At 37.3% G+C, this 11,568-nt stretch overlaps 1 protein-coding gene across 3 annotated transcripts; it reads right to left on the reverse strand.

Annotated features, from left to right (window-relative positions):
- Window positions 1-3,728: 3,728 nt before the first annotated feature.
- Window positions 3,729-11,192, reverse strand: LOC121638866 (arf-GAP with dual PH domain-containing protein 2-like). Of its 3 annotated transcripts, none has more exons than XM_041983903.1 (11): window positions 10,823-11,192; window positions 10,256-10,332; window positions 9,875-9,966; window positions 9,533-9,621; window positions 7,479-7,591; window positions 7,227-7,373; window positions 6,928-7,011; window positions 5,550-5,612; window positions 5,369-5,446; window positions 4,171-4,399; window positions 3,729-4,069 (listed from the first exon to the last, which is right to left on the reverse strand). In XM_041983903.1, the coding sequence occupies exons 1-11, from the start codon at window positions 10,908-10,910 to the stop codon at window positions 4,041-4,043; spliced, it is 1,089 nt and encodes a 362-aa protein (XP_041839837.1). In that variant the 5' UTR covers window positions 10,911-11,192; the 3' UTR covers window positions 3,729-4,040. The 3 variants fall into 3 exon arrangements, with proteins under 3 accessions (XP_041839837.1, XP_041839836.1, XP_041839839.1); XM_041983902.1 differs by having other exon boundaries at window positions 10,256-10,386; XM_041983905.1 differs by lacking the exons at window positions 5,369-5,446; window positions 5,550-5,612 and having other exon boundaries at window positions 10,256-10,386.
- Window positions 11,193-11,568: the final 376 nt, after the last annotated feature.

Genomic DNA, 11,568 nt, shown 5'->3' on the forward strand with positions numbered 1-11,568 from the left:
AGCCAGTGTGCGTGCCTTCTCGTGCTTTCCGCCACGCCCCTTTCATTCAACTGACTGTGTATTAAAATGTAAATATCACTGAAATTGCTGCACAAGATAAGCTTTTATTACTGGTCTTAATATGACCATATAAGCTCTTTTATTAAAGACTTTTTTGTTTGGTCATCTCGAATTCATTTCTGGTACTAGGAATGTGGTGTGGAGTGAGACCTCCTCCCTATTTACCTCATCCTGCATACGCCCGTCAACGTGCGCCACGCTGAGGCAAAACAAATAATGGCAGCAAAGATTGAATCAGGCAGAAGTGTGCATTGGACATTTACACGTCGTTTTAATACTATCAAGTTATTCATACAAATTATTTTTCATACTTTCATTGCGCTTGTGACTTATTTTTATGTGCACTTTATACTTGTTCACTTTAAAATGTCTTTTGCAGTTTAAAAAAAAGGATGTCTGAAGCTCATGTGGCAGCGGTCCATTTGGCGTAGTTATTAATACACCCTGCACTTGTAACCAAACTATTATATCAAATACATCTATATATTGTATATGAATATTAATATAATGCTAACAATCCCAAAATGATTGGCATAATTTTATTCATGATATATTCTAAAAAATTACTATGTTCCACCTGTTCTGTTTTTCTTGCTACTGACTAAGGCTGCTGGCCTAATAGAAGGGGATAATGGTTAATAAAAAAAATAAAAAAAAATCCCACAGCATCACATCACCATGCTTGACCATGAGGATTTTGTTTTTTTTTTTTCCAAATGAAACTTAGTTTGTGTCTCATCTGAACACAACATTAATTAACAAAACTTTAACTTCTTGTTCTTGAAGGTTTTTTGCAAAGACTAAACAAGCTTTCATTAATCTGTCCTGGTAAAGTTGAGTTGTCATTGGTTGTCAGTCACAAAGATGAACCTTATGTCTGCAACATTTGATGTTCTGATCAACCAGTGATACAAAATATCACTGTTTTTTACAGTGTGTTCATGGTAACTTACCAAGTTAACCAGTAAGTGGTTACAAGAGGACAATATCAACATTAAAGGTAGGCCACAGATGTTATACAGGAGCATTGTTACTACATTGCTTAAAATCCCCTTCACACCCCAATTGCAGCCAATTCATGTAATGCTCTAAAACAGTGTTTCTCAATCTAGGTCCTGAAGACCCACTACCCTGCATGTCTTAGATGTGATCCTACTCCAACACGCCTGATTCAGCTTAATGAACTTCCTACTCAAGTTCTTTGTAGCCTGTTAACGAGCCATTAATTTCATTTAGGTGTGTTAAAGTAGAGTTACCTTTAAAACATGCAGGGCAGTGGACCCTGAGGACCAGGACTGAGAAACACAGCTCTTTAAAATAAATAAATAAAAAATAAATAAGAAAGAAAGAAAAAAGGCACCTGTGGAATGGACAGGACTGAAACAACACCATCCAATCATTTCAACCAGCCCGTTCTAAAAGATTGGTTGGTTATATGTCTGCACTCAAAGGCTTGGAGTACTTCTAGAGGCAAAGAAGCGACAGCCAGAGCTTAGCTAGCTTACCACATCAAAATTCGGTACACATTTAAACGTAAGTGAGATTATGGCAGAAAAGGTGCCTATACTGAGTTTTGGGAAAAAAGTGTTTTGGAGAGGGCTACTTCCAGGAAAAAAACTGAAGGAGAGCAGAGCAAGAGCAGAGTGTTAGCAAATTGATGCTGCCCAGTGCTTGTGAACCATCGAATACAAGCTTGTGTGGCTTTGGGGGCTTTTAATCAGATTTCAGAACAGAGCTGACCTCTGGTGCTGTTTTGAACTAGTTCAGGTCTTATCTTAATTTAGGCACACACATAAAGATTATTGGGTTGTTTTTGTCCCGCTTTTCACTCTTCCCAACCAAGGACGGCAAACGCCAGATTATCTTAAATCTTCTAAGATTATCCTATAGGATTATCATGTGGTCTGAGGTGTGTCAAGAGCAATTTTGTCACAACAACAGGCTCCGAAATGGTCGTGGTCGACAATTGCAAGTATTAAACATGTTCAAAATTTACGACCAAAAATCTTTGTGTGTGAAGAAAGCAGACAAATCCTGAGTTGTGACTTCATGGATTTTGACATGGAACGAAATGTAGCCAATCAGAGAGCGAGCTGACTTTGGAACAAAGAAGGATATAAAGTCCGTGTTCACGCTATCTCCAGTCTGTATGCCCTATGGATGACCTTTTTAACTGCATCTGTGTTGTATATTAAGACATGGATTCATTGGTACTAAAGCACACAGAGAAGAACTGTTTTTAAAACTAAAATCACTTTCTTTACTTGGAGTTATTTTTAATTCAAGTTTAAATTTTATATCTCACATTGAAAATATAACAAAGATGGGGTCCTTTCATCTCAGGAATATTTCTAGAGTGTGACTGTTCCACTCTCAGGCTAAATTCAGAGACACTGATCCATGCTTTTATCACCTGTAGGATAGATTAGTGTTATAATGCTCTTCTTTCTGGTCTTCCTAAAAAGATTTTAAATTCAATACAGTTTTTACAAAACACAGCTGCTTGTCTGCTGATGTAGACCGAAAAGTGAGCTCATATTACTCCAGTTTTAAAATCTCTGCATTGGCTTTCTGTGTGCTTCCACATTGATTTTAAAATACTTTTATTACTTTTTAAAGCTCTAAAAGGTTTTAGTATTAAGTATTTATCAGACTTGCTTTTAGTTTATGACCATCCTAGACCCCTCAGGTCATCTGAAGCTGGTGTCGTATTTATTCCTAAGGTAAAGACTAAAACATTTAGAGAAGCCTGCTTTAGTTTTCATGGTCCTTGCATGTTGAGCAGTCTTCCAGATGCCCTGAGGGCAGCTGGGTTGATATTTTTAAAAGGAAGCTTAAGACTTATCTTTTTAGTAAAGCTTTTAGTTGAACATCTTTCTTGGCTATAATGAGTGTTTTATTTTATTTTATTTACTGTATCTTTTATTTCATAGTGTTCTGTTTTTATTCTTTTTATTTTAGTTCAACATCTTATAGAGTCTCAGTGTCCCCAGTGTGGTTGGTGAGGTTTAGGACAGCGCTTTTAGAGACATCATTTTATGTCCATGCATGTGATTATGCTTGTCCGTGTGTATACACTACCAGTCAAACGTATGGATACACTTTCCCATTAGATTTAATAAGAAAGTGTGTCCAAACTTTTGACTGGCACTGTATGTCATGTGTGGGTTTTTTGGTCTGGGGGATTCGATGGGTAAAGGTGGGGTTATGTTGTTCATTATGTTTGTAATGTTTATTGGACTGTACTTATCTAGTCATGCTGACCACTCAAAACACTTTACACCACATGTCACATTCACCCATTCACGCACACACTGTTACATACTAAGAGCTTTGCTCTATCACACACATTTATACATCCCAATAGACACATTGGGAGGCAATGTGGGGTTCAGTGTCTTTCCCAAAGAGTCAGGGGAAGCCTGGAATCAATCCACCAACTTTCAGGTTGGCAGATGACTGCTCTTCCTCCTAAACTACAGTCACTTTTTAATATAAGCATTTTGTGTTGCACTTCTTTGTATGAAAAATGCTCTATAAATAAAAACTGATTGATTGATTGATTGATTGACTGATATAAATCAAAATGTAAAATGGCAATAGTTTTTTTCAGTTCTATGTATAAAATAAGCTATTAAAACAGAAAGGAATCTAATTTTTATGACATTTATTCTGATAAGAGTTTCATAGAAATACAGATAGCAACAATGACAAGTGTGTAATCTTTTGAAAATGTGCAAGTTAATTCAGACCCAACATACAAAAGGTCTACACAAAAATAACCATTTTCTGCAAAGTTTAAAGACAACATATTAATAAATACAATATTTGATTCCAGTAACTAAACTGCAAAAGAATGCTTTTAAGTGTTTTCCTGGTGGCTCTGATATACTGTAAATAATATGATTTCATGGTATACTGCTTCTGACAAGCAAGAGTCTTACAAAGAGGGAGAATCTCAGCTGTGATTTCTACAGACATCATTTCCCTCGTCTCAAAGTGGCTTCATCTGTATAAAAGAAACAAAGAGTTAGAAATGAGTGTTCGAATAAAAACTTAGTCTTAGGAAGATGATAATTACAATGTGCCACGCATAACATAATATCATACTAGCATAGTCCTCTGGAGTCATGGGTTGAGAGATGAGCGTTCTGAAGGCCTTTATCCACTCCCTCTGCTCCTCCTGCTGTTCGCACATAAACACAAACTGCCTCCCTGGAGTCTCCAGAGTGATGCCACAGTGCCACCGGCCTCCTCTTGTGCTGCGACCGCTGCTCTCTGACACGGAGTAGCCATGGTTCTCTGTGCCGAGAAAGACAGCACCCAGCTCTGTGGCATCCTAACAGGCAAAATAAAGAAGAAAACTGTGGATGTTTGTTGCTCAGCCGACAGCAGTGTGGCACAGGCTGCATGTTTATTTGAATACAGAGCAAGTACCTGAGAAATAAATGGTCACTCAGTATTTACACAAGGGCACATTTACTACCAGATGTCAACACAAGTGCTTATAACTGTCCAATTGAGACTGGCTTGCACCAGTTGACTTGGCAATAATTGGGTTAAACAGCTTTTTTTTTTTTCTTCTTATTTTCTTCTTTTTTGTTTTTTGCATTTTTTGAATTACACTCAAAATAGAAGATCTGAGATCATATATATGTATCAACCCAGTATTGAAACATCATTTGTTTGCTATCACAATTATCAATAACAGTATATCCCAATACCTGTAATTTGAATTACTGATTGTATAAATTTACATGTATTTAATTCAAGTGTATTCAACATATGGCCCGAGGGCAAAAACCGGCCCGGCAGACTGTCCAATCTGGCCCACAGGGTGAATTTGGTAAATGTGAAAATCACATGCGTAAAAGACATTACCTGCAATTCCTATTTTGTCCACATGAGGTTACATTTAACATTTAAAACAACTTCTAGCTCTTCTAGTTACTCTAAACATGATGTGAAATACTGCCGTTTTCATTTCCAGATACACATAACTAAATGTTTTGTGTTTTGTAGATCCATTTTGATTTTTAAGTTGCCATGCAAATGATAAGCTGAGGCAAAATATAATTGAAACTGCACTTATTTTACTTAAGAAATTTCAGTTTGTTCAAAACATGTTTTCTAGGATATTTCATTAAGTTTAAACATCTTGTTGTAATCATACACATTTGCGCTTAAACAAAGGCGGAAATAAAGTTTTCATTATGCTGAAATCTTACTGGTCTGGCCAACTCAAACTGAGCTCTATGTGGTTCCTGAACTAAAATTAGTTTGACACCCATGATTTTCTTTTTATTACCAGAGGAGATTTAAAATACAGAAGCTTCCTGTTCATTGAGCTCAGTGTGAACCACCTCTTCTTGAACGGCTCTCGTTGCTGAAAACACAAACACGTCAATCCCTCCAGTTAGTTTAGCAGATAAACAAAATTTAAACATCTATATAAAAAAAGAACATGATAATTAGTCAGCTGCACAGACCGTTGGGCCAGTTTTCTCCATGTACCCTTCCATCAGGCAATGTGGGGTAATCTGGGGTATTAACTGTGCAAAGAAACAAGAATATTGCTGTTAAATGAACAGTAATGGCACTTTATACTCTAAGTATCTATAGCTGCAATCAAACTGATGAGTTTGTGTTTACACATGATCAGTTATATTTTTAAGATACAAAAATGTGTTAAGGGCAGCTGTGGCTCTTTCTGTATGCAAATACCAGGCCCTGATGTCTGTTTGGAGTGGCTGGATCAGACACACCCCGGTCTCTTCCTCGCTGATTGGCTCAACGCCTAGCCAATCATGTTGCAGCTTGCCGGAATCCCGGAAATAAAAGACTGCTGCTGAGATCATTGGAACTGCTGCACTTTTGGTATTTCGTTAAGTTTGCCGGTTTAAGTGCACCTTTTTGTTTATCTTAGTTTGGTTTACCTGGCGGATTTTGTGTATAGGTTTAATAATAACATTTTGACTTTTCTTTCAGCAGTTCCACTAACCCCAACACTGGATTATGTTTGAAACCTGCTTTTAATCTTTATTTACGCTCACCACAATAAAATCTGCTTGGTTTCACTTTTACACCTGTCCATAGCGTTCCTTTTGTCACTCCCTCCCACAACCCTAGAGTGGGACGTAACAAATGTAACAACTATTCACCCAATTTCTTACATTGCTGGATTTAATAATTTACTTCCAAGTGTATGACTAGAAGTGTAGTTAGTGCAGTGTGTGTGTGTGTGTGAATACAGATTTAAATCCTGCCTGTATGTGGGTGTTCAAACAAAGATGACAGATGAAAGAGTTGTCAAATCTGAGTCAAAATGGTTTAAAAATAAATCAGGCTCATGGAAAACCTGCAATAAAGAGTTTATTCAAAGTGAAAATGACTAAGAAGAGTGACAAATGACCTGCAGGAACTTTTTAGTCGACATGTGGGTAGGTCTGTGGAGCTGATGGTGCTAAACTAGGGCTGTTTTTTTATTTTTTCATATTGATCATCATATTTCATATTGATCAGTGGTTTGTCCAAAAAGAGAAAGACCTCTACACCAAGAGTAACATCCTCCCATATGGATGTGATTCTGTCTGTTTTGCTGTGGGAAATGTGAGATTCTTTGAAATGACAGTCCATTTAGAAGAAGACTTCCCTGCCATCAGTGAACAGCATTGGCCGGTACAGCAAGGCAATGTTGCACACAGTCCCTTCTAAACCTTTATCTACTAGGACATAAAGACCGGACTGTAAAAACTGATGAATGTGTTAATGTGTTTTCATTTGATTTTAATCACACCACTAGAAAACCTATGTTGAATGGTGAATATAACTATGTGTCATGTACGTTTTAAGGAAAACCTGTCTCACATCGTTGTTTCGAAGAGTTGGGTGTTTCTTCAGGAGGTAAGCCAAGCGTGTAGCCCGAATAGCATTGAAAAAGGATACGATCACCTAGAAAAGGTCAGATGTAAAACAATTTATTATGAAAAATACTACACAAGCTGCCTGAGTGCTTTACTAAAACTGTGCAGGAATATGCAGAGTAAATCTGGATGGGTGAGACTGTCGCTTATCTTAGATACAAGATCAAGTGTAAGATTTAAAGCCAAGGCTTACACATGCATGGATTCTGAATGAGAACCAGCACTATAGCATTTTGGTCTCACCTGCCCATTCTCGTGGTAAACAAACAGGTTCCTTGTACGTTCATCTTCTAGATAGGAAATCTGCAGACCATGAGCATGACCAATCTTCTCTGGCTGAAATTCTGCATTCAGGTCCTTCATGCTAATGACAGCTTTTGGAACCTTGGACTTGATATCAATGAAAAGATGGAAGAAAAAATGGTTGAAAACAAAGTATCAGATTGGATTAGCCTGAATCATGTTCACAAAACATGAATTAAAAGAACAACTCACATCCTCGTTAATGAAGTATCTGAGGGTGAAATCTTTCTGTGACAGAAGAAAGATCCTTTTAAGAAAGTGCTTGTTGTCTTTGCCTTTTTTCCAGAGCGTTGACTCAAAAACATCTGGGGTAGAAAGGAATTAACATCCTCTTTCAGTTCTATGGTGTTATATATCAGGTTACATACATTATTAATCTAGTCAGTTAGGGAAATATAACCTAAGTTGAGCCACAATAAATGATGTATTACACTGTTATTAAGTATTTAACATAATCTAAGCCAAAACGCAGCAGTGGTTTGTGAGAAACTAAGCACACCCCATGATTCAAAAGCATGTGGAACCAAATTTAGAAGCAACAACTTGGAGTAATTGTTTCTGTGATGTTATCGGTCTCTTAAATCATTGCACAGGAATTTTGGCCCATTTTTCTTTACATCAGTACGTTGAGGTTATTAAGGTCTGCAGGCATTTGTGTATGAACAACTCTCTGGAGGTCCCACCAGAGCCTTTCGAGTTGGCAGTGGCTCAAGTGCAAGAGCAGATCGTCCAGTAACTGGAAGGTTGGCAGTTTGATTCCCGCTCCCCTAGTCATCTGTCGTTGTGTCATTGGGCAAGACACTTCACCCTCCTTGCCTCCAGTGTTGGCGTTGCTGGTGTAAGAATATGGATATGAATGTTTCCGTCAGTCTGCCCCAGAGCAGCTGTGGCTACACATGTAGCTTACCATCACCTGGTATGAATGAGGAGTGAATGAATAATGGATACAATGTCAAGTGCTTTGGGTGCCTTGAAAAGTGCTGTATAAATCTAATCCACTATTATTAATATTTCAGGCAGACTAAGGTTTCAACTGGACATTGATTATTTTTAAGTCATTCTGTTGTAGGTTTTTGGGATCATTGTCCTGTTGCACAAATCAAATTCTGCCATGTTTTAGCTGTCAGACAGATGGCCTCATAATTTAACTTGGAATACTTTAGTAAGACCCTGTGGTGGACTGTATACCCAATCCAGGGTCTACAGCAACCAACAACCAAGAAAAAAGAAGTCCAGTTGCCTTTATTGGAGCGCTCAGGATGGGCAGCAACAACCACTTCTCTAAGGTCAAAGCTGCATTCTAAGAAAACAGTCTGTAAAGAAACTGAATGTCCAGGAAGAAAAATAAAACAGGACATTTAATATTTAACCATATGGACATCTCTGTTTTTTTTTATTTCCACAGCATATCCCCACATTGTCTAAATGTAAACATAACACTGTCGGTAAAGCACGTAACTCAAATTTAAAGGGATAACAATCACAAAAGGTCCAATTCCTGCTGAATATGGATTTCCCATGAGCATTTGTGTTCTTTGCACACTTGCTACTGTGGTTCTGTGAATCTGGAGAAAAGTGTATGTGAGAGTAGAAAACTAATCTCAGATGACTCCAGAACACAGGACTCCACATATGTTTAGTTTGAGAAAAGTTCTTTTTCCCAAAATGAAATGTGCAGAAGAAAAAAAAAAAAAAAAAAAAAGGTAAAACTACTGAGAAAAGTTGAAATGTGAATTCCCTCAGTTTTTATGGTACATTTGGACCTATTTTTATGGATTTTCCTGTGACATTGTGTGACATTTTTTTCTCCTTGACATTGTGTAAAGATACACCTGAATGCTCCAGATCAGCAAACCTGCAAAAACGTCCTGCTTTTATAGAGATCCTCATGCGCGCTGATGAGCAGTTAATCAAGTGCCTTTCACTGACCGCCTTTGGAAGCAGTATGGGTGTAATTAGTTTTCACTGCTTCTACATTGTTGGCTTTGTTTCTGTTAAATAAATAATGGCAGTGTAATTTCTCATGTGATTTTCTGTTTATCTAAAGTTGTATTTTATCTAATTTCAAGACCTAGTAAGAACCAAATCTTTATTATTTCCTGATTAACGAAATCAGAAACTGACAGAGGACCTATACTTTCTTTTTCACATGAATGTAAGTTATGTGTAAGAAATGAAGAGAAATTATGAGCTGTATTAACAAGATCAAAATTCTTGATATTGCCTTCTTATAATAGGATAGTTACCTGAGGTATAAGCTTCAAGACAGCTCTTGTTTTCTCCTGTAAATTCCCTTCTTTCATACTTTGCGCGGATCCATTGATCCTTAAGAACACTAGGGGAAAAGAAATATTTTAATTTGCATATACTTATAGAAGTAAAGGTGGTTCATGTTGTGTGTTTGCTTTCCTGGTAATGACTACATTCCTGTATTCAGCCATCACACTTCAGAATCGTTTCTCTTTCTATATGTGCACCATGATCTCTCCTCTCCCATTCACTAAAAAAAGACTTTGTTGACTCTTCACTTTCCACTTCTATTCAGTTACTAAGGTGAATGAGTGGCAAAAGTGGTATCGGTCACTCACAGACAATCTTTTTGTTGTGGTCTGTAGAAAAAGGCTGGGACACACTTCTCAAAAATGGCTTTGACTGCAGAATTTCCCCTCTCCTTCATGAACTGAAACCACATGACACGGGTTTAAAAATGTTAGACTATGGTGATATTTTCATTTATTTTCCTTCATATTTACAAATCCACATAATATAAGCTTGTATAGATGTCATGATAAGACACATTCTACCCAAACCTAAGCATCTAGGATGTTAAAGACAGATTGGTTTTTAAAGTAGGAAGAGATACTTTCAAAGAATTGCTGAAAAGAGAGTGACAAGAGGACTAAGACAGAAATTAAAACAAGAATGAAAAACTCAACAACATTCCACATAAATAAGCTACAAATCAGTACCTCTACAAGTGAATCTTCCCAGTAATCCAGCCGAATAGATTTCACTTTACTGACACCGGGCAAATTACGATGCATCCCTGAACAGTTCAGGCACACAAACGCACCAAGAGTGTAAGAGGCCCAGTCAGGCTCTGTGAGCAACAATGATCACAATGGTTATTTTGTAAAAAGGAACTAAACACAATGGAACAAAGTCCATTTCTTGTCTTTAAATCACCATTTTTCTGGCTCTTCCTTTTATAGTGGCAAACACTGTATAAAATGTCCTTATAGTGATAAAATGCTGGGTGTAATAAGAGGAACAATGAGGTCATACGACAGATATACGGCAGCTATCTGCTTCCTCTTATACAAGTTAATCATAAAACGTGACTTGATTATAAAATGTCAATTTCTGATCACAATAATATCATGTGGCTTTAAGCTACTGTTTATTACTTTTACAGTTTAGCAAAAACACCTATTTAATTTACAACAACAATAAAGTTTAGAAAAAAAATCAAACATTCCTAATCTGTTGATCAAAATGTACAATTTTTTGTCATAAATCTGGTTGACCGTACTCACCAGGAGCTCCACAGTCTGCGCACAAGTTGTTTCCTGGCTGTCGCACCAATTCCAGCAAGATTTTATTATTTCTTCCCAGAGTGGCCATAGATGAAGACAGTTAATTAACTTCCCAGACTGATAGTCAAATCTAGCTGAAACAGCTACAAGTGTTTAACTCCATACTGACTCCACACATTGGTACAGAGCTATTCTGCTCTGTAGCAGGTAAAAACAATATTCCTTCTCACTGGTTCAGTATTTCCTCTTACCAGGGCGCATCATGAAGTTAATTGTTCTGCACACAAATGCAGAGGTCCAGAAATAACAGAGAAAGGAAGTGAAACAGACGTCACTCTGCAACAGTGTGATTGAGTTACTGCATTTGCTGATGGACTCGTAGTTCATAGAAACCTAAGTTTGGCTCAGTGGTTCCCAATCTGGGGAGGCTGGGCCGCCTAGGGGGAGGGCCTAGAGTCATGACAGGAGGGCACATCAAGGTTGTTGATGAAAAGGGGGAACTGCAGAAAAAGTTTGGGAACCACTGGGTTACGTACACTGAATATAGTGATTATAACATTTTGCAAGCATTTAAAACAAAAGGCTAAAAAAAAAATTAAGAAAAAAAAATAAAGAAATCTCTCTCTCTATATGTGTATATATAGTGTATTGATTACTGATGTGTTAAGCCATTTTTTTGCAACCTGTGATAATAATATTTCAGTGAGTAATAACTAGTTCTCTGTAAGTACTCTGGCTTCCTCTTA

The sequence above is a fragment of the Melanotaenia boesemani genome, chromosome 4, assembly GCF_017639745.1.
Source record: "Melanotaenia boesemani isolate fMelBoe1 chromosome 4, fMelBoe1.pri, whole genome shotgun sequence".
Lineage (NCBI taxonomy): Eukaryota > Metazoa > Chordata > Actinopteri > Atheriniformes > Melanotaeniidae > Melanotaenia > Melanotaenia boesemani.

Bases quoted from the DNA above. Each gene is read 5' to 3' on its own strand.
- LOC121638866 (XM_041983902.1), bottom strand. From the start codon at position 10,910: ATGGCCACTCTGGGAAGAAATAATAAAATCTTGCTGGAATTGGTGCGA. The intron at 9,967-10,255 runs GTACTGATTTGT...ATGTGGTTTCAG, and splicing joins GGGAAGATTCACTTGTAGAG to TTCATGAAGGAGAGGGGAAA. The intron at 9,622-9,874 runs GTGAGTGACCGA...CTTTTCCCCTAG, and splicing joins CCACAACAAAAAGATTGTCT to TGTTCTTAAGGATCAATGGA.